Source organism: Saccostrea echinata, unplaced genomic scaffold (genome assembly GCF_033153115.1).
Source record: "Saccostrea echinata isolate AGI-Se365-2 ecotype Australia unplaced genomic scaffold, CSIRO_AGI_Sech_v1 ptg000033l, whole genome shotgun sequence".
Lineage (NCBI taxonomy): Eukaryota > Metazoa > Mollusca > Bivalvia > Ostreida > Ostreidae > Saccostrea > Saccostrea echinata.
This window is the reverse complement of record NW_026889782.1, coordinates 7,892,254-7,915,932: the sequence shown is the minus strand read 5'-3', so window position 1 is coordinate 7,915,932 and position 23,679 is coordinate 7,892,254. Positions and strand designations below refer to the sequence as shown.

At 34.9% G+C, this 23,679-nt stretch overlaps 2 protein-coding genes and 1 long non-coding RNA gene across 3 annotated transcripts; 1 reads left to right on the top strand and 2 right to left on the bottom strand.

Moving 5' to 3' along the window:
• Positions 1 to 14,712: 14,712 nt before the first annotated feature.
• Positions 14,713 to 17,042, top strand: LOC133199105 (uncharacterized). Its single transcript, XM_061334978.1, has 7 exons — positions 14,713 to 14,726; positions 14,842 to 15,361; positions 15,490 to 15,676; positions 15,857 to 16,117; positions 16,354 to 16,525; positions 16,651 to 16,777; positions 16,929 to 17,042. Exons 1-7 carry the CDS (start codon positions 14,713 to 14,715, stop codon positions 17,040 to 17,042), a joined length of 1,395 nt encoding a protein of 464 aa, XP_061190962.1.
• Positions 16,998 to 19,064, bottom strand: LOC133199103 (uncharacterized). Its single transcript, XM_061334977.1, has 3 exons — positions 18,832 to 19,064; positions 17,946 to 18,161; positions 16,998 to 17,217 (listed from the first exon to the last, which is right to left on the bottom strand). The coding sequence occupies exons 1-3, from the start codon at positions 19,062 to 19,064 to the stop codon at positions 17,061 to 17,063; spliced, it is 606 nt and encodes a 201-aa protein (XP_061190961.1). The 3' UTR covers positions 16,998 to 17,060.
• Positions 19,065 to 22,461: 3,397 nt separating this feature from the next.
• On the bottom strand, positions 22,462 to 23,673 carry LOC133198622 (uncharacterized). Its single transcript, XR_009722521.1, has 2 exons — positions 23,518 to 23,673; positions 22,462 to 23,356 (listed from the first exon to the last, which is right to left on the bottom strand). It is a non-coding gene; the product is annotated as an uncharacterized LOC133198622 (long non-coding RNA).
• Between the last annotated feature and the right edge of the window lie 6 nt (positions 23,674 to 23,679).

The following is a 23,679-nucleotide window of genomic DNA, read 5'->3' as shown; positions in this document are numbered from 1 at the left end:
CTCAAGAAAGAAACGCAACTCATGATAACATTTTTGAAGTACCATTTTTTAAAAGAAAGATAATTAGATGAAGTATTATTCTCACATACATCGATGTAGGACGACTTGAAGCCGGGGAGTACCAATACTCAGTTGATCAATATTATATATATATATAAGGAGAGAGAGAGACCAATGAACTACAAAAAGTGTTTTAAATCCAAATGGAGTTTTTTTTATTTCCTACTCTTAGTGCACGTATGACAGCAGATCTACAGTATTTCCAGTCATTCTATTTCTGTAAACATGAATTGTATATAATAAAATAACGTATCGGAAGAAATGCACAATGCAGTCAAGAACAGCACCTCAACCCACCACCCCACCTTTTTTGGGTCGTAATGTAGTAGGAAGCGCGCATTTCCTCCTTCCTTTCCTATGTTTCACGATGTATAATTAATCAGTTAATATCTGTTTTGTAAATTGAGTTCATTTGATTTATTCCCTCCTCCCCCCCCCCCCTTTAGGTTATTTTCAGGGTTTAAGAATATACAACGAGTGGCTGTAATGTCATCACTGGGGTCATCTCCGTGCAATCCGTTAAGAAAGTGATCGGAACAGATCCATGTGTGATTGCCTGGTTCCCATTTATCCATGTTGACAGCTTTTATCCATACCCTCCGCTTCCTCCTGTCCTTTGGAAAACGAAAGAAACTTATCCCCCTCGACCTCGCGTCAGCATTGCAGACATAGCACATTTGTAAACACAACATATTTTAACCATATTTCCGTCATGTCCCTGCAGACGCTGTATCCACTTGGAAGTGTTTATGCACATGCTCCATTGCTGAGGGACAGATAACTTAAATGACTTTATTGACAGCGTTTACTCATTTCTCTGGCTATTTGTTGGATTTAATCGTGTTACGACTATAAAAATATTTGTTAATGTTTGCAGTTATCGAAATGAATATGCGTTTGTATGTATTTCCGTTCTCTTGCTCCGCGAGTTATTTCTAGTTATATAAGAGTTGTATACTGAAGTAAATAAAACCAGAAGTCTCTGATGAGACTAGCTCTACTGGTCTGTACATATGACAAAGGAAAAGTAGCACTTGGATTTGAAACTTTGCAACATGCAGCAATAAATAGAATAATGTATCTTAATGTAGTCTACTTGTGTGCCAAGTTATAAAACTGAAGGAGAGGTAGCATTTTAAAGAAATTTCACAGAAATTTCTATTTTTAGTAACTATGGCAACACCGTTCGTCGAAATCAAAAACCGATGCACTAAATTATGTATCTTAGTGTAGTCTACTTGTGTGCCAAGTTATATTGAAATCAGACCAAAACTCTAGGAGGAGTAGCATTTTAAAAGAATTTTACAGAAATTTATATTTTTAGTAACCATGACAACACCAAAACCGATGCACTAAATTATGTATCTTAGTGTAGTCTACTAGTGTGCCAAGTTATATTGAAATCAGACCAAAACTCGAGGAAGAGTAGCGTTTTAAAAGAATTTCACAGAAATTTCTATTTTTAGTAACCATGACAACACCGTTCATCGAAATCAAAAACCGATGCACTAAATTATGTATCTTAGTGTAGTCTACTTATGTGCCAAGTTACATTGAAATCAGACCAAAACTCTAGGAGGAGTAGCGTTTAAAAGGAATTTCACAAAAATTTCTATTTTTAGTAACCATGGCAACACCGTTCATCGAAATCAAAAACCGCGATGCACTAAATTATGTATTTTAGTGTAGTCTACTTGTGTGCCAAGTTATAATGAAATCAGACCAAAACTCTAGGAGGAGTAGCGTTTTAAAGGAATTTCACAAAAATTTCTATTTTTAGTAACCATGGCAACACCGTTCATTGAAATCAAAAACCGATGCACTAAATTATGTATCTTAGTGTAGTCTACTTTTGTGCCAAGTTATATTGAAATCAGACCAAAACTGGAGAAGGAGTAGCATTTTAAAAGAATTTTACAGAAATTTCTATTTTTACTAACGGACAACACCGTTCATCGAAATCAAAAACCGATGCACTAAATTATGTATCTTAGTGTAGTTTACTTAAGTGCCAAATTATATTGAAATCAGACCAAAACTGTAGGAGGAGTAGCGTTTTAAAGGAATTTCACAGAAATTTCTATTTTTAGTAACCATGGCAACACCGTTCATCGAAATCAAAAACCAATGCACTAAATTATGTATTTTACTGTAGTCTACTTGTGTGCCAGTCGCCCGCGTGGCGCAGTGGTTAGAGCTGTCTGCTCTAGAGTCTCGCCGCAAGGAGTTGATCCTTACGCCGCGGGTTCGAATCCCAGGGTTCGACACTAACTTTTTTACCTTGGTGTACCACAGGTCCACTTAACAAAAATTATTGGTGGACCTTCTCAAATTCTGGTTGATCTTCATAAATGTTTGAATTCATTACACAAGGCTTGAAACTAACTTATGTACCCAGTCCAGTCAGACTAATAATGTGTAAGTTTCACCAGTCAACTGAAACAAATCTATTAGTCAGGAGTTTTTCAGCAATATTCTTTAATATATTTTCAATATTTTAAAAAAGGACACAATCTATATCTTCAAAGAATTTGTTATTTTAATATCATTTATTTCCAATGGTAAAAACAGCATTTATTTTGCTTCCAACGGTAGATAAAATTTAAAATCCCTATAATTAAGTTGTACATATAAACAAGTGAATTTGTCATGTATCTATATGGCTAGAGCAATTTTTTTACTACCATGCAAAACGACAAAATATATGTATTTATTTATTATTTTTTAAATTATTATTTATTCAAATAAACTGCAATCATTTGATTCTTTTTTTGTGATTTAATGTATAGCAGAAAAAAAGAAACTGCAGATAACGTGTTCATAAAATATAAATCATGCATGTTTGAAGATCTAAGAAAATAAACAATGTATAAATGCAGCTGTCAATTATCTCCAAACCTGGCCATCAGTGTGGGTTCAGGCGTGAAGCGATTTCCTGTTACCTAGTGTACATTTTCACACCTTTCTGTGCATTAAATAAACACAGTACAGACTGACTAACTTGGCACGAATTTTACATGCTTCTTTTTCAAAGTCCGTGTTGAATGTTCTTGCGTCTCAATGTTATTGTTATTGCAGTTTTCAATATTACATGTAATATATATATTCAGCTAAATATTCAGCTAAAACAAATTTTAACATTTATTTATTGTAAAATACAAGTACGGATGAATTAATCGTTGATTTACGGATGTCCTTTATCGAAAAAAACGGAATTTTAATGTGTATTTTTCAATACGTTGTTTAAATTTTAAGTGGACCGACGGTCCACCTAGTCCAGAACATTTGGTGGACTCCGGCCGCCGGTCCACCGTTAGTGTCGAACCCTGGAATCCCACTGTGGGACGTGGAGACCGGTCCTTCGGATGAGACCGTATAAACCAAGGTCCCGTGTCGCAGTAGGTGTTGGCACGAAAAAGATCCCTCACTGCTCAATGGCCGTAAGTTGCGAGTATAGGACAAAATTTGCAGCTCTCCACCGGCAAGTGGTGGCGTCTCCATATGAGTGAAAAATTCTCGAGAGGGACGTTAAACAACATACAAACAAACAAAACTTGTGTGCCAAGTCATATTGAAATCAGACCAAAGCTGTAGGAGGAGTAGCGTTTTAAAGGAATTTCACAAAAATTTCTATTTTTATAACCATGGCAAAACCGTTCATCGAAATCAAAAACCGATGCACTAATGTATCTTAGTTTAGTCTACTTGTGTGCCAAGTTATATTGAAATCAGTGCCAAGTTATATTGAAATCAGACCAAAACTGTAGAAGGAGTAGCATTTTAAAGGAATTTCACAGATTTCTATTTTTAGTAACCATGGCAACACCGTTCATCGAAATCAAAAACCGATGCACTAAATTATGTATCTTAGTGTAGTCTACTTATGTGCCAAGTTATATTGAAATCAGACCAAAACTGTAGGAGGAGTAGTGTTTTCAAAAATTGTTTACAGACGGACAGACAGACGGACGGACACCTTACTATCGCAAAAGCTCTTTTGGTCTCTGACCAGTAGAGCTAAAAATTACTTTGGACCCGCCCCCCCTCCCCTCCCCCTTAGAAAACGTGGACCCCACCAACGTCAGTCAAGAGGTTTTTCAATTTTGTTTTGTGCTAGTAAAGACATTTTGTGATTTGATACGTTCGTTTGGGAAAGGAGTTAAGGTTTTTGTTTTGTTTTTGTTTGTTTGTTTGTTTTTTGGCTTGTCAGGGATTTTTTTTGCAAGCGGGGTTAGAAATTTTTTGACTGGGGTTGACAACCCCACTGGAAAAAAGTTCTAAATTCGTGCCTGGTTTTCATTGATCGATTGTATGTTGTTTTATCCCATTCGAGATTTTTTCATTCAATGTAGAAACGTCACCTTTAACCGGCACTTAGGGCCATTAAGCAGTGACGGATCTTTATCGTGCCAACGCTTACCGTGACACGGGGTCTAGGTTTTTAAGGTCTCATCCAAAGGATCCGCAACTTCAAAGTATAGCGCTTGGCGAAAGGACATTTGCTACTTATTCTTTATCGGCTTAGATCAGTCGCGGCCGTGATTCGAACACACGACTTTCCGATCATGGAGCGAGAGCTCTACCTATGAGGTACCACAACGGTGGTTTAAATTGAAAAGTTAAATTCAGATTCACCCTACATTTCAATATAAAGCGTACCTTTTAGAATTTTGACATTAACTTCAAAATGTCAACAATTACAAATTCTAGATACCGAATTGTAACTTAAGAAAGAGAAGGAATTTCTGGAGAGAGCTCATCTTGATGTCAAAGATGACGCAGAACAATTTAGTAATGACAAATAGGACGATGAAAACGTAATCAATAAGATTTAGAGTTGATACATTACTGTCATATACGAGGGTTGTCCGGTAAAATCGTGGACAAAGCGTTTTTCTCGAAAAATAATGGGCGCACTAAGCTGAAATTTTCAGCAAATGTTTATTCGTCATATTTAAGTGCATCTTTTTTTTTTTTTTTTTTTTTTTTTGATAAAAAACCCATTCCATTATATACTGTTCTAGGCGCATATCGAAAGGGCATTTTAAACATCATAATACCATAAAATTGAGATCACTAAAGAACTACAGTTCAGAAATCCTACAAGAAAAATTAATACAAGAAGAATGGAATCAATGTTTTACAAGTTCTGTGAATGAATCCTGGAAAACTTTCCAAAACATCTTTAATAAAGTTTTAGATGAAATAGCCCCTATAAAAGAAGTTCGACTTAAACAACGTACCGAGCCATGGATTACCCAACAAATTCTGGACCTTATCAGTGAAAGAGATCGGGCTCTGTATCAACACAGGAAATCGGGACAAAAAGAAGATTATAAACTTTTTTGCGAACTAAGAAATAAGACACAAAGAGAAATAAGAAAAGCGAGATCTGAATTTTTCTCCAATAAAATCGAAGAAGACAAGGACAACCCAAAAAAACTCTGGCAACACCTTAAGGATATTGGACTTAAAAATAAACAAAAACAAGATATTAAAATTTCTTTAAATATAGGTGGCAAAGTGTGTCATGACCCAAAAACCGTTGGTAATTATTTCAACGAATTTTTCATAAATGTAGCTTCAACATTGGTTAACAAATTACCCAAGTGTTCAGATATTTTTAATACTGACTCTGTAAACTTTTTATCATTTTATCAGAAGAAAAAAGTTGAAAATTGTAATTTTATACTTAAAACTGTTAATGAGGATTTTATTTATAAAGAACTTTTAAAACTCAATCCCAACAAAAGTACAGGTCTGGATGACATCCCAGCTAGATTTGTTAGAGATGGAGCAAACTTTTTGAAAATACCTATTACATATATAATAAATCTTTCTATCTCTTCTGGTATTGTTCCCAATGATATGAAAATAGCTAGAATCAAACCTCTGTACAAAAAAGGTAGCTCACTTGATGTTGGAAATTATAGACCTGTCAGTATTTTGAGTATTGTTTCTAAGATTTTAGAGAAGGCGGTTCATATACAACTTGTTAAATTTTTAGACCAATATAAAATCTTGTATGATTTTCAGTCTGGTTTTAGAGGACATTTTTCTACTGAAACTTGTTTAATACATTTGTTTGATTTTATAAAAGGAAATACATCAAAGGGTCTATTTACAGGTATGGTCATGTTGGACCTTCAAAAGGCTTTTGATACTGTAGATCATGAAATTTTATGTAAAAAACTTAATGCCATTGGAATAAGAAATACTGATTGGTTCAAATCTTACCTATCAAATAGAAAACAGTTTGTACAATTAGAAAATATTATGTCTGACCCAGGTACAGTAAAATGTGGTGTACCGCAAGGCAGTATTTTAGGCCCTCTACTATTTTTAATCTATGTCAATGATATGGCTTCCAGTATTGATCCTGACTGCAAACTTATTTTATATGCTGATGATAGTGCAATCTTATTTTCTCATAAAAATGTAGATTTTATTTCAGAAAAACTTAGTACTGTTTTAAAACAATGTTCAAATTGGCTAGTAGATAATAAGTTATCTCTACACCTTGGGAAGACTGAATGTATTTTATTTGGATCAAGAAAGAAGCTTTCAAGTGTCCAAGATTTTCACATTGAGTGTAATGGACATACAATACATTCTATGGAAAAAGTTAAATATTTAGGAGTTTTTGTTGATCAATTTCTGAGTGGTGAATTTATTGTTGAGTCCATTGTACAAAAAGTCAACAACAGGTTGCGTTTTTTATACAGACAAGCTCGTTTTTTGGATATAAGAAGTAAAATGTTATTATGTTCTGCTCTTATACAATGTCATTTAGATTATGCTTGCTGTGCATGGTATGCAGGTTTGTCAAAGAGTTTGAAACAGAAATTACAAGTATGTCAAAACAAAATGGTAAGATTTATTCTGAATTTAACTCCTTTACATTCCATAAACTACAAAGTGCTTAGTACATTAAATTATTTAAATATAGAAGACCGGGTACGACAACTCAGATTAAACCATGTGTATAACATATATCATGGTTGTGCGCCATCCTATCTAAGCGAAAATTTTACTTTAAGGTCAGCCGTGTCTTCACGAAACACTAGAGCATCCACTAATGAAGATTTTTTTATTCCTCATGTGAAAGCATGTCAAGCGGATACTTTTTACTATAATGGCATTAAGGACTGGAATTTTTTACCAGCTTCTATTAAATGTACTAAAGGAAAGAGTACTTTAAAGAAACAAGTTAAGAGTTTTATCGTACAAAACGGCATTTTAGAACATGAAAGTGATATGTTTTAGCATTAACTTATAAAACATATTTTATTATTTTATTGATCCTATATGTTGTCATACTTAAATTAAATTTAACGTGTAAGCAACGCAGTGCTAAAATTATAGTGCCAAAAATTGTTATAGTGCTTTAATGATGAAACATTGTATTTTTATCTTATTTAGGGTAGGACCCCATTGGAAATAAGCTCTCCAGCTTTAATGGGTTATCCTGGTATCAACTAGTCACTATCTAAAATATGGTTTCCTGAATATCTATTTATAAATCTATTTAAAATTTATGGATTCTCAAATATTGTCTTTCAAATGACTATGTGCATTTATGTGTATTTGTTTTATGTATGATGACGTATGATACCAAATAAATGATGATGATGATGATGAAAATATAGACAAAAATAAAGATTTTATTATGCTTGAATGTGCACAGGGTACGGTCCTACAGCGCACGATCAAAAAATCAGGGTTTCATTGGCGAATACAAGAGTATTATTTCGAAATAAAAGTATTAAGTAGATTAGGTTGAGTTAAAAATTATCCGTATTTTTAATCCACTATCTATTATTTCGTCTTTTGTAAAATATCAAGGCATCTGCTAAATTTTTGGCAGTTTCCCGAGCATTTGAAATGGGAAAGTTGTAAACGCAACACATGAAAAATGGCGACGTTTGGTGACGTTACGGCGCACCGGAAAGCAGTTCAATTTGATTTAGATGTAGAAATGACGACCTAAGAAACTTTAAATGACTACAGAAGAAAAGAAAATATATAAAAATATCACTAGATCTTTGATATACAAGTGAAATGGGAGTTCTCTAAGCGGAAACTTTTTGATCGGGTCCCCGGGTAGAACAAAATATACGGACAAGCAGCTACTAGCAATAGCAAAAGACGCTGTCATTGTAGACCGTCGATATAAGATAGCCTATTTAAATTGAGTGATAGTGAGAGTACTGTCCAATAAATCTAATAAGTCTTCAGAAGGTCCCATGTATGTGCGAGATTGGTTCCTCGACTGTTTATGGAGTAACAAAGGGAAAATGAAGTATGTGCATCAATGAAATCCCCGAATTTAAGTGGGGCTTATCCAACTTTTCTTTAGCAAAGAGGAAACGTGACGCTGCTTTAGACACTTTGACGTTATCATCCGTGCGCCGTAAGACGATACCACACATAACATAAATTCTCTTATTTTGTTTATTTGAGCAGATATCTATTTGAAATTTGCTATGTATCGTGCTGTCATATGTTTCCGATAGTCTATTTTGGTCGCGTGAGTTTTCCCTAAGATGACGTCATATTTGTAATTACTAAGGACACCTGACGTAGGGAATCTCGCAACATCAATATATGCAGAAGATCGAAAATATGCTGCGTGCAAAGGTAAATATCATAAAAATAATGCAATCAGTGGTAAAACTACTCATTTTTCTTATCACCAAAAATTGTGGTCATCAAAATAGTCTGAAAACCCTTTTGATTCGCACTGTATCTAAAGGCACTCATCATCTGATAAAATACACTTCCGGTGAGGTATTTTGGTATTGAAATTAATCATGTGACTATTCGTTTTCCTATATATGGAAGCCAAAAACCGTCATAATATTAGATGATTCGCGTGAATAACGTCACTTTTTATAATATTTTAGGCAGTAACAAATAAAAGAAAACGTTGTTATTCCCCATCTGCACTTGTCTGGGCTTATCAGTCGGTGAAACAAGATGGAGTCCCTGTATATAGGGCAGCTAAGGAACATGCTGTTCCCTTAACAACTCTTAGAGACCGTGTTGACAATAGGGTTAACATTGACTGTACAAAAACTGGTCCAGAGCCACTTCTGTCTCAGTTTGAGGAGGCCAAACTTGTAAACCATTTGAAAGAATTAGACAGATTATGCCATTCACCTTGGAAAGAAACGGATGGAAGAAAAATGCTTAAGCATGCAATGGAACTACAGTTTTATGGACAAATGGCCAGAATTAAGAGTTGTTAAACCTTCAAGTTTGTCGGAATTAAGGGCCAGATGTGCATCAGAAACTTCAATAAGATCATACTTCAGTGAACTTGAATCAATTCTTGATAAGTATAACTTAAAGGATAAGCCCGATTTGATATATAACATCGATGAAAAGGGAATGAATACTGAGTTTAAGCCCGCTAATATAGTTGCAGGAAAAGGATACCATCCACAAGCTGTTATGTCAGAAAAAAGTAAAACAATTACAGTAATCGGTGCTGGGAATGCATTAGGACATCAGATCCCCCATACTTTGTTTTTCCAGGTCAGCGGATGATGCTTGAACTTTTGAAAGGGAAATTTGTTGGTGCTGGTGGAACGATGACACCTAGTGGATGGTCAAACTCGGAAGTTTTCCGTTCATATTTGAAAAACCACTTTATAAAGTATGTTCAAGGTCGAGATCAGTCTGCGACTATACTTGCCCTCTATGACGGTCATAAAAGCCACATTTCATTAGATCTAGTAGATTGGGCTAAAAACAACAATGTTATTGTTTTTGTTCTGCCTCCTCACTGCTCACATATTTTGCAACCAATGGATGTAGGTTGCTTTGGACCCCTTCAACTAAAATACAATCAGGAATGTTTACCTTTTTCACGTTTGAATCACAAAACAGTCACCCGTTATGATGTTTGTGCTCTTGCTTGCGAAGCCTACACTGCTGCCTTGTCTCCAACCAATATTCAGTCAGCATTTTCAAAATCTGGCATCTATCCTTTTCAATCAGCCGATAGCATGATAGAAAATTACTCCATCAATCCTCTACCAAAATGAAACAGGAGATAATCTAGAAATTGAAACTGAAGAAAAAAAATGTCACTGAAGCAAATGAACTTGCAACATCAAAAATGACACCTGCAAATTCAGACACAACCTGCAGGGAGAAACAAACTGCACTGGAGATAGTAACCTATCAAATAATGAAGATTTTTTTTCAAAGAAAGGGGGAGAAGTTCAATGTAAAATTGAAAACTTAAAAAAGAAGAGAAGAAATATCAGTCATGTAATTGGGGAGAAAGCTGTAACTGATGATGAAACGCTTGGGAAAATGAGATAATATTTAAACAATACTGCTAAAAAACAAAAAACAAAATCATGCAACACATTAACATCTAAAACTACAAAAACTGTGAGAAAACCAATCAAAAATCAACAGGAACCAAACAAGAACAAGAAGTGTATCGCATCATCAGACTCTCAACAGCCTGGACCATCTTGTATCAACCTTACTGATTCAGATGATTATATTCTAAACTCAGATGAGGAAGAACATGAATCGCAGATGAGTGAAAATGAGAAGTGTTGCGTTTGTAAAAATTTCTATGTGAAGTCAAGAAATGTGTATGAAATTGCTATTGTCAAATGGGCTCAATGTGAGTCATGTGGACACTGGGTTCATCTCCAGTACTGTTCAGCTGTTCATGTCAGGAAAAACACACCATTTAATTGTCCATGCTGTGAATAGATAATATCTACAAAATATAATTGCAATTGAAAACAATTATGCACTTAAAGAAAATGGTTTACTCACTGAAACATCCATTTTCCAAGCATTATTATTATGCTAGCATTGTATTTCAATACACTAAATATTAGTAAATATTTAGTAGAATTTCATTCATAGTTGTATAATTGCAAATTTAAGATGTGTATATGATTAAATATATTAAACATATTTTAACGATAAAATATCTTTTTATTTTGATTATTGCCCCAGTTGTTCACCTTACATTAGTAAAGAGATATATCGACGAATCAAACTATCGGAAACATATGACGCTCGTTTTGATTGGTCAAATACGGTATCCATTTTATTTATAGCTAGAAAATGCATATGATGACGACTTTATGCCAATTTATTGTCGGTGATTTTTAATGCAGTGCCTAAGGTTAAAAAATAATTCGATTGAAAATCATTGAGAAAACTGGGAATCAAATCGGACCTTGGTTGTTGTTAGATTATCGGAAACCCATGACGCCAGGATATATTGATGAAAAATGTACTAAAAAGTAGTGAAAGTTTTAGAACGCAGTGATGATTATTTTTTTAATCTACACAACTTGTCCACGATTTTACCGGACACCCCTCGTATGTTAATAATAATAACCATTGGATAAAAAAAAATGTCTATTTCTAAAAGTTTTCAGTATACATCTCTTGTATTAAGTACGACAGATTCTAGAATGATGAAGCAAATAACATTAAAGGATATATGCAATGGCACTCGATGTTTTTTCATATTGAAGAAATCTTTAAAAAATAATAGCTCCTAAAATTTCATCAAAATCCATTCACTTATAGCGGAGATATTCCGGGAAAACTCAGTTTCACACCTGAACGGTTTTTCGAAACGCGCGGTTTTGAGCGCCAGTATATCCTGTGACGTCACTACATGAACACGATCGCCATTTTGAATAAGAGGAAAGTGCACAAGGACTTATCGCTCTGCCGTATTTTGTGTTTATTTAGGTTTTTAGACGATTTAATTGGACTTCCGTTTCGTAGTATCGTAGCAGTAGATCTTAGTTTCAGTTTAGTAGTGTTAGTTTAATCTGATGTAAATATTTGACTGAGTTTTACCACGCCATAAGTGGACCATGTCGGAGGATACTCCTGTTGCTGATTACAGAGGTGGGAGACGATGTGTGGCTGGTGGATGTAGCCTAATGAAGACAGACGGTGTCAGCCTTCACTACTTTCCGTTTGACAGACCAGCAGTTCTGCGCCAGTGGACTTCATTTGTTCATCATACGAGGAAGAACTGGAAAGGCCCATCGAAGTATTCTGTGCTATGTTCCATGCACTTTTCTGAGGATGCCTACCCCGCCAAGTACAGGATCCTCGAATCGATGGGAGTATCTGTCGGCCGCAAAGATTTGATGAAGGATGCAGTTCCATCCCTTCAGAGAACTCCAAAAGGCAAGGACACCACTCCAGTCCTGGGGAAGCGTCCTACGGAAGGTCCAGCAAGTACACCCTTAGCCAGCACCCCTAAGAAACCTAGACGTGCTTTTCAAAAAAGGGAAACTCAAAGGGTAGGATATATATTTATTTACAATATTCAACAATATCTATATGCCGTTATTTATATTTGTTTACAAGGAAGTATGGAGAATTTACAGTGACTGTGCTATAAATTAGGCTAACCCTGTGAAGACAAAGCTGTACTAACAACAAATGTATAAAAAAAAAATCAAAGTATTACATGTATAAAAATATCTGTGATTGGCCCAGTTTAAGTCATCATTAACATATCAGGAGGTATTCGAGTAATGCACATCAGTACTTTTACCAAATTTTTTTTTAATGTAGTACTAGTAACAATAAACAACTACTGAACAAGTATGTACATCAATTATACCACAGAACATAAACAGTAAAGTATACCAACAATAGAAGAATAACAAAAAATATTGATTATTATAAGTTATACCAAATGTGCAATGCACAATGTACAGTATTATATAAATACTGCATGTAGTTGAGTGTAACATTGAAAATTTTCACCCCAAGAAAACCAGTGTCAACCGAGGCATGGAATTTTTCAATGTTACATTCAACTACATGCAGTATTTATTATATTATTCTGAATGTTTGAAGCAAAAACATTTTACAGTGAACCTTGCGCGCATGAATTCAGCGCAGTCAATATATTTTAGAATATCAAGCAATATTAACTATTGCTAAGCTGGAGGGTGTGGCTTCATTATTCAGCTGGAATTAGTGTTTTTTAACAAATGTTTCTCGACGAATCAGATTCGACTAATTTACATGAAAATATAATATTATTAATATGTAAACACTTTATTTCCACAGTATAAAGTTAAACAATAAGATCGGGATCGAGATATGCTAAACATAAACTGACTTCCCATAAATATCGGACAATATTTACAAGGTGTCAAGTGAATTCCCTATGTGGGTATGGTGCAAAAATAAATTATTGTCTTACTTATTGTCAGGCACTGTATAGGCTATGCCGAACAAACTCCATACTTTGTAATAATTGTTGATATACAACCAAATTGTGTACAGTTATTCTGTGTAACAAACCAACTTAGCACATACAAAATTGAAAAAATGATCAACTCATAGAAAGGATTTATTCTTTTTTATATGTAAAAGAAGAAGACTTGGCATATCTCTATACTCAAAATGAGAGTTAAGATGTAGTACATGCCAGGGCCTGTGACTCTGACTCTCTCATAATTAAATCAGCAACTGACTAATCAAGGAAATTTAACCTGTATATTGATAATCACAAAATACTTATTTTCATGCAAAATGAAAAAAAAACCAGTGCTAATGTACTTGTTACGTTTTCAGATACTACTGGATTACAACAGAAAATGTGAAGAAGAACCGTTGGAGGTAGATGAGCCTCTAGTGGAGCAGAGGGTTGAGCAGCAGACAATAGAGGAGCAGACAGTGGAGGATCAGACACCACAGAACCCGTTTAAGGCAGATGTAGAGGTGACTTCATTTTACCATATTACATATCTTATGTAAATTTCGGGTATTTTATTCCCTATATGTAATTGTTCAAATTGTTTTTATACAGTATTGCATCAAGCATTTTGTTATGGTTGTTCAGTCTAAATGATACATGTTACATGTTTGATAAAATTCAGCAAAAAAAGTAGTGATAATTGTTACTTTATTGTGAAGGTTACCCAGGTGCCAGTCAAGGAGACCAGAACTGTGGGTTCACAGCTCTCCTTACCAAAGCCATCAAGAATATCTCACTACACTCAAACCAAGTGGAAAGGTCATGATAAAGGTACAATTTTTAATAAAAGTAATTTTATACGGTGTTGTCAATACTTTGTTGCTTGAACACATCTTTTTATTGATAAATTTGATTGGTTCATGAAAATTGAATCCATTAACACTATTTCATTTAGCAATTTTTTTCTTTATCTACTTTCTCAGAAATAATATTTCAAATAAATTCTGACCCACACTGTTCAATATCATAGTTCTTCAATTTTTGAAAGAAAAAAAAAGGTAAAGACCACTCATTTAAATTGTATCTCTGAAAAAAAAAATGTAATCAAAATCTTTTAATTCTTTAGTTGTCCAAGTTGGCAACATTGTCAAGACCAGGGATATTGGCATTACTTGCAACCTCCTTCCAGCTCCTCCTCTTGGACCACCACCTGAAGAAAACTGCTTGGAACAGTCCTTTTTATCCGAGAAGACAGAAACGGTGTGTGAAGATGATGAGCATGATGAAACATTTGATGCCTCCTTTCAGTCTGTCGAGTCTGACGATTCCATGGACAGTGAGGAGGGGTAATCATTTAGATTCTTTATAATATCACTCTTCACTGCATGTAAATTATATTATACATGTGTGTTTAAAGTGATTATATGAAGAAAAGACAGTTCATGAATTCTTTTTATTTTTTGTTAATTGATTGTGAAGATGCGTTGTAGTAATTTCTCAAATAAAAATTACATTGCATAATTAAAATTTATTTTATTTTATTCAATTTTTAGGAATGGACGTGAGAGAAAGTTTATTGTGTATGAGTCTCATCTTCTGAGACTATTTGCCAGCTGTCCCTCCTGTACAAGTCCAACATTAGGGGAAGTTCAGCAGGTGAAGGGATCTTGTGTCACAATTCTGCAGGACTGTGGACTCTGTGGATTCAAGACCTCGTGGTGCAGCCAGCCTTTTGTTGGGGCCATCCCTGCTGGAAACTTTGAGATTTCATGTGCACTGCTCTTCTCAGGATCACTGCCCTCAAAGACCATCAGAATGTTCAACTTTATGAACCTTGCCACCATCTCCTACAGGACATTCATGTACCATCAACAGTGCTACTTACACCCTGCCATAGTTGATGTGTGGAAGAACCAGCAAGCTGCCTACATTAGGGAAACACTGGATTCCGGCCAGCCTGTCCAATTAGGTGGAGATGGCAGAGCAGACAGCCCTGGACACTGTGCCAAGTTTGGTAGCTATACCATGATGGATCTGATGAAAAACTTGGTGATTGACCTTCAACTTGTACAGGTATTTATAATGATGGATTTTTTTAGTACTAGATTTTGAACTAATGAACAAAATATTATAGTTATTCTTGTGGTTTATTTGCTGTGACTGTAATTCAGTGTGAAAGTGTTTTGAATTTTATTCCTTAGAGCAATGAGGTTGGGAGCAGTTGCCTCATGGAAAAAGAAGGCTTGGTAAGATCTGTCCATTTTCTGGAGCAGAGCAGGCTTGTCATCAGCCAGTTAGTGACAGATCGTCATCTACAAGTGGCAAAGTGGGTGCGGGAAAACATGCCAAACACAGTTCATAACATTGACGTTTGGCACGTGGCAAAAGGTAGGCATAAATTATGCTTGGTACTTGAAATAGAACCTAATAGACAAGAAAAACAAATAATTTTTCTAGTTGATTTGTTCTCTTTTTTTTTCTTTTTTTTTAGTAAATAATTACCAGTAATCTCAACAGTTGAATGAAAAAAGAATAAAAGATCATTATATTTCTCAATTTTTATTACAGGATTGAAGAAGAAGCTAGTGGCACTCAGTAAAGAGAAAGACTGTCAGGACTTTGTGGACTGGATAAAGAGTATCGTAAACCACCTTTATTGGGTTCCTTCTTCAACACCAGAAGATGAAGAAGATGAAATGAAATGGGAGAAGTGGTCCAGCATTCTCAACCACATCCAGAATGTTCATGATGGGCATGGAGACCACTTCCAGCGTTGCGAGCATGGGGACCTTGGTCCAGATGCTCGTCAAAAAAGATGGCTTAGACCTGGTAAGAACTTTTAGATTTATCATTAAAGTGAATAAATGATACATAAAATCTAGGTCAATTAACCTGACCTGTGTTGTGGTTTCCATTCTTTTTTTTTTTTGGACTGCACGTGTTTATACAGTAGATCAGTAATCAAGTGACCATTCAGTTTATTGGTAGATTGCTACTTTATGACAGAATTTCCTTCAAGGGATGGTTATTGAGAGGATTTTTTACCGATATTTTTATTTATTTAGGCACCAAGGTTGTTGAGAAGCTAGAATCAATTATCGATTCCAGACAGATGAGAAAGGACATCCCTAAGCTATCACCAACAGTTCAAACTTCAAACCTGGAGGCATATCACTCTGTGATAAACCATTTCGCCCCTAAGATGAATAGCTTTTCTTACAAGGGAATGCAAAGCCGGTAAGAAAGTAAAGACTTTTAAACTTGCAATTGCATTACAGAACTGTTAAAGATGTCACCATGTAAATTTATTGTTTTACTTTTATCAACTCCAAAATGATTTATCACACCAATTTTTTTTTTAGCCTTTTGCTTGCCGCTATGCATTACAATGAGAATTCTGCAAAAGGCCAGGCAGCTACAAAAGACGGTAATCTTCAGTATAGGATTGTCTTTCCAAAACAGAAGAAGGGGGAATTCACAGTGCAGAAAGTGAAGACTAAAAGCACATATGGTAAATTTTTTAAATTTTTATTGAGAACATTAATGTTTCCAGTAAAAAAAAAAAAAAAAGGTTAAATACACATTCTATGGTCTCTGATATGCACATTGTTTATTTCAGATTATGTGGATGCGTTGACAGATAAAGCAAGCGAACTGGTTTTTAACAACACCATGCCACGCTGTGAAGAAGGCAACATTGCTCCTCCGCCTTTGTGTCACCAGTACGTCCACCCAGAGAAGGATGTTGCTGTAGGCCAGCTTCTAACAAGGTTCAGACGAAACTAAATCCTCGGTACTGACCATTTTCCTCGGGATAGGTGGTTCTGATCTTGTGAACAGCACACGCTGGTAATGGGACCCGCACTTGTTTCCCGAGCCATCCCCAGCACCACCGAGCTAATTGTCTGTAACCTATATATCGCATTCGCCTGTAAAAGAGACAGATTTAAGTTCAAATGATTTGTTATGAAGATTATTTTTTTTCTTTTTGTTTCATTATTTAAGACACATAATGATTGTTATAAGTTTCAAACGATTTTTGTTATTTAGTTTCTTGTTATTTATTAATGTTAATTTGCATTGCATCTACAGTGCATTATTGTTTTGTATGCTCCATATATCTTGTTTTTGATGATCTCTATATTTACATAGTGCAATATTGTTTTGTATGCTCCATATATCTTGTTTTTGATGATCTCTATTGTTTTTGTTCTCTTGTTATTGTTTTTGTATTGTTTGTATTGTTTATTCTTTATATGATATATACAGGGTATTAAGAGTGCAGTATTGTTTTGTTAGATCTTATGTTTTTTTTCAGATCTTATGAATTTTTTTTCCTAAAGTTATAAGCATTTACATTTTTGTTTTGTTGATGAAATATTATGTATGATGAAATCTGAATAACAATCAGTAATCAAGCTCATAAGTCCATTGAAACCTTACAAACTGGGAGCAGAGCTCAATGTTTGAGAACTATTTTGTTGCTGAATAGTTTACATTGTACATAAATGGTGCTTTGATGTTACTGTGTTCAGACAGATAACCTTTGTTATTTAAATTTTTCCCCCTGTTAAAGAGATATTAAATTTCAGTTAAAAATGTTCTTGTTGTCATCACTTATTGTAACCATACTGTGAGTAAAGGTATAAGTTAGTACCCATTTGTCTCTGGCAGCTCCTCGTATTGTTGTCTGTATGCAAAATAAGCTGTACGCAGGACAGATGGGTGGATACAAACAGGTTGGAATCCATGATGTTCAATAATACAAATTTTCTCTGGGTCCTCTTCGAGTACGGATACCACCTGTGGGATTTCTTTGCAGCATACTGATTCGGTTACTGTAGGCATTGGGGGACAGTGTCCACATGTGCACCTGTAAAATTAAACAGGACCTATATTGCCTTAATTTTCACACTTCCTTCACATAGATAATATAAATTATGCTAAGACAGACTAAAATCAAATTTATTCTAATACATTTCTAATAATTCACAGGTCTAGTACAATTAATACACATTAACTACATAGCTTGAATTACCTTTGCTATTTTTATTTAGCTACTAGTATTTAAATAGCAAAATGGACAAAAAAATGCAAGTATATGACTAATAATATATATACTAGGGAGTTTTAATAATGCATTTCAAGGCAGTTCAAGCTGCTTTGGAGCATTTTAAAGCAAAATATGTTTTTCTTTTGTCCGAGTACTGTAATTATAACACAATGTGCTGAATTACAACAAATTAATTATAATGTTAACAAGAACTGGTCTACTTTGTTATTTCATTCAACGGGTATATGTTGCAATGTTGTGTAATGTATATAGCCCAAAACACTTGGAACTTCGATTGCAATTGCGCTAGAAGAAAAGCATCAAGAGTTTTTTTTCTTCTCACTATTGACCAGCTGTTGACCACTGTTACTAGCGTCATAGAAGGGTAAAGTTTACTCGTAACGTTGGAATAAGAAAAAATAATCGATGACTGAATTTCAAGGGTCAATCAAGGCCTTTCTAAACAATTAGGAAAACACAAGCTTCATACCAATCGTTGTTTCCCAAGCGGTCTGTATTGTCCGATGGGCTTCTCACAGGGCTATCTCCAGCGTTCGCCTCCTCGTCGATATCGACCTCTGGCTCAAATAAATATGGCTGGGTACCAAACTGAACATCCCTGTCTATATCCTCGAAAGTTGACGAGCCAGCAGACAAATCTAAATCGATACTATCGTCGCTAGAACGCGAGTTGTTACAACTTCGTTCCATACTGACCGCCATTCTGTTCATGTAGTGACGTCACTTCCGCCCGGCCTCGTTTTCGACTATTTCTATTTTTGCTTGATTGGATATTCAGGACAGGTAAAAATAGCAATTTAACAAGCGGCGTAACTCCGTTATCTAACCACCGATTTCGATGCGGTTTTTTGCTATCTGTCTTTTATGATCAGGAGCGTAAAATATAAACCAATTGATTGCCATTGCATATATCCTTTAATAATCGTACATATTTATGTTCTTTTTTTAGTCAAACAAGCCGATCTCCGATATCAACGGTATAATTTCAACACAGCTGCCAACATATCAACAAATGATGAAAGAGCAACTGTAGGTCCCTCCTTCTCTTAATCCACCCTCCCCCGATTTCAATGATAATGTCCTTATTTTTTCTAAATTGCTTATCTATGAATATGTTGTGGAGTTTAAAATTAAGTTTGTCATAATAGGTCACAACTGAAGATTTGAATAGGCTCCCACTGATTTTTTCTCAACAACACTGTGAAAGCAGTAAACTATTGCAAGATATAATGAACTTGCCATACGCAACATGGTAGAGCGAATAACTTGCATTTCATTATCGTATATGAAAAAAAAATTGGTGAATATAGAAATGATTTTGTCAATTCAATTTACAGTGTATTTGTAATTTTGTAAATCATTTTTAACATGATATAAAACTTGCAATTTAATTTTTTTTTTCAATCCGGTGCGAGTCCATACTACAAAGATTTGTATAACCGGCTATTCCAGTACCCAACAGTCAGCAACAAAAGAAGATATTCAGACTTTATTGGTTCCATCAAAAAGGTAGGGCTTAAATACTTATAAGATTATGACAAGAAAAAGAAAATTAAAATAGTGAAATACATTGATTTTAAAATTATAAAAATTATCCAACAGAATCCTGACCACTGGAACAAAGATGTGTTGGACTAAAGTTGAAGTGGATGACAGAAAAACAAAAGTATACACCGTAAAGGACTGTGAGAAGTATAATAATCACAATTTGTGTACCTTATACGTCCCTACGTTTACACATGCTGCAATTAATCAATAATTTTAGCAATTTTCAAATAAGGGTCTGGGAATAAATATTATCATTCTGAGTCCAGATTTTCCCCCCCCTTGTTTTCTATTTTATTTCGCATCGATTTGTACTAGTACCACTATATTTTTGAGAATTATGGTGAACTTGTTTCATTTCAGCAATCAGCTCCATTATTCATTGCTTTTATACTAAACATGAGTACGGATTACTCTATCCGTCTACCTGATCAATACATAGGGCTCAGGGCGGGTGTGACCAGTCAACAGGGGTTTCCTGCTTTTCCTAGACATGTGATCCCACCTCTGAAAATTCCAGGGGTCCGTGTTTTATCCCTGTTTACATTATTCTTTTTTTTTTTAATCTTTGCGTGGTGCAGCATCGCAATTTGGCGTTATGGAACTGTGAGATCATTAACGTTGTTTTTCCGCACCATTGGACTTTTGTGTCTGCACATGAACCAGGTACATGGGGTTTTGGCACAGACTAAAGGACTTCGGGTGAAAATTTCCCTATATATATAGAGAGAGAGAGAGAGAGAGAATTTGTGTGCGTGTTAATCACTTGCTATTCGTAAAGTTAACTATTTTCTTATTGAATTTTGATTTGAGCATTGAATTTTTTTTTTTGGATATCTTTGGTCGTAAAACAGCACTTGGCCGTGCCAACAATGGAATACCGCGGTATGATAATTTTTCGGCACGACCAGGTGCTTTTCTAGAAGCGAAGACATCTTAAAGTGAGAACTCAATGCTTTATATACACTTTGGCTGAAAAATAACTTATCGTAAACTTTGGTGAAATCAGAAGATAAACAGTTGGTTGTGATGTTCCTTGCGATTATTTGCAATTTCTTTAGGTATTCTTAATCAGTTTCTTGTGTGATCTCTCTTTCTGTGCTATATCAGTGTAACTTTGAAATTCTCTTAAGGCCTCCAGTTTCTCTTCTTCTGTTCTTGACTCAAGCATCCTCTTCCTCAGTAGTTCATATGTACGACAAGCATCAAAACGTGGAACACAAATTTATTGGGTGAAAAGAAGGAGTTCAAAATGTTCTTTATATTTCAAAAATGTAGTGGTAAGAGTCCTTGGATATTTATCCTTTTTGATTGAAAGAAGACCCGGCAATGCTATATGGAGCCCATGGATTTAATTTTTTCCCCATTTCTCCATTGAATAAATTGTCAAATCACAGGCACCTGACGTTACTTATTTTTCTATTAACGAAAAAATATCCCCTTCCCAAATAATGAACAAGGTATATATCGCCTCCATCTTGAGTTTTTTCTAGGTCGGCCACATCAACTTGTCATTTCGTGTCAAACTCGAAAGTTTTGAGACGAAAATACAAGTTGATGTGACTGACTTAGAAAAAATCAGGAGTGCGGCGATATGTATCTTGTGAATTATTAGGTAGAGGTTATATTTTCTTAATAAAAGAAAAATAAGTAACGTCAAGTGTCTAAAAATACCGAATCTAAAATTCAGAAAAGCAACGCAGTCCAAATTTCATATGCACTCTCTATCACAGTCAGACAATTTATTTTCTCGATAGAGAGAGAAAATTTTACATCCTGTTCAATCAATTTCGAATCAAAGGGTGTATCGACGTGATCGCTTGTTGAAAGATCTCAGGGTATAAAATGAGATACTAATCATAACTTCCTCCTGAGCAAACATTACTTTATACTTGAATGAATATTTATGTTTTTACCCAAACTTCCTAAAGGATGGGACCAAAAGGGGATAGATCTCTCTTTAGAGAAGAACAGTTTTGCACACATTGTACTGCGACGAAAAATGATGAACATCGTGTGTACGTGATTATATTATGGCATCGTATATATGTGATTAATTTATGTTATAACATCGGATATACGTTAATAATTTAATTCTGATTGTAACGCGCCATTTGATTGGATAAAAAATTTACTTTATATCGTATAAATTGGGTTGCCTACGTCACAATGACTTGCGTCAAAAACATACCGTTTCGTCTGACGTTACATTTGAATTTTGTACAATTTGAAGTCATTTTTTAAGAACAATCATCTTTTTTTCTTAAACAAAATGAATGAAAATTAAATTATAAGGAATGAAATTAATAGCTACCCAATTTATACGGTATAAAGTGGATTGGAGCAGTTTGTGCTTTTTTATAAACTGCTTCGCTATTTACAAAGTGTAAACTGCCCCAATCCACTTTATACCGTATAAATTGTTTAGCTATTAAATTCATTCCGTAATTATGCTATAATAAGATCTCTGATGTCCTTGCAATGTATTGAACTTCCTTTTACTTTCCTTTAGGTATCTCCATATGTGGCATTACTTGTAAATAAATACAATATGTTTGCAGTTGCCATTTTATTTACATTTCTTGCATCATTTGCATGGTTCATTCAATATAGAAAAATCATTTAAAGCAAAAAGATGTGTTTGTGAAACACTTATGCCCCCGTACGGCAACTTATGATTAAAGCTTCTCAAATATATGTCAAACTCCAAGGTCAAGATATCAATCATCTTGTTACCCAAAGAAAGGACATGTGTCAATGGATATATCTGGTAAATATGAAAGCTCAAGCACCAAACATTCAAAACTTTAGTCAAGGTTAATGTTTTCTAAAAGTGGAAACTCCAAGGTCATGGTAAAAATTGATGACCTTGTCAAAAGAAATACACATGGAAAATGTTAAAGCCCTAGCACCAACTGTTCAGAAGGTACATGTATGGAGAAAGTTAGTTTTTCAAAATTAAGTCAAACTCCAAGGTCAAAGTCAAAATCGTTAGTATCCAAAAGAAGGTCTTGTCACAAGGGATTTACCTATGAAATTTAACAGTCCTAGTGCTAAATGTTCAAAAATGTTCAAAAGTTATGGTCAACATTAAAGTTTTTTAAAGTGGGTCAAACTCTAAGTCAAGGTCAAAAATATTTACACCCATGGAAAGGCCTTGTCACGATGAATAGACATTTGAAATATGAAGCCCTAGCAACAACTGTTTAGAAGTCAGGTCTTGTCACAAGGAATACACGTGTGAAATATGAAAGTCCTAGCTCCAACCAATCTGAATCAAAAGTTATGGGACAGGTTAAACTTTTTTCGGACAGACGTACAGGGCGAAAACTATATACCCCCGAATCTTCGATTACAGGGGCATAAAAAGACTAAAGGAGAACACGTTTCTTTCACTACAAGTGGAAATTGTCCCTCTTTCATCGGAATAGTTTCCTAAGCATTTTTGCCTGTAAAATATGTATGGAGCATCTTGTTAATTATCATCTGTCGTGTATAAAAATATTTATAATAAAAGAAGCGACTTTCCCCGAGAAAGTGTATCAAACCCATCAAACGCGTAATATATTAAACAAATTATATTTGTTTAAATGAAGTAAGTGATGTTTACTTAGAATGCTGTATCTAGTGACGTTTGATCATCATCATTGTACCCCTCACTGACGTCCCGTTCCATACTGTAGATTTCCAAGTCCAGTCCCAGCGTCCTGGGAACCAGGCACCATTAAGAAAGGCATGGTGACATCTGTTAAACCACCACCCTCCTTTCCAT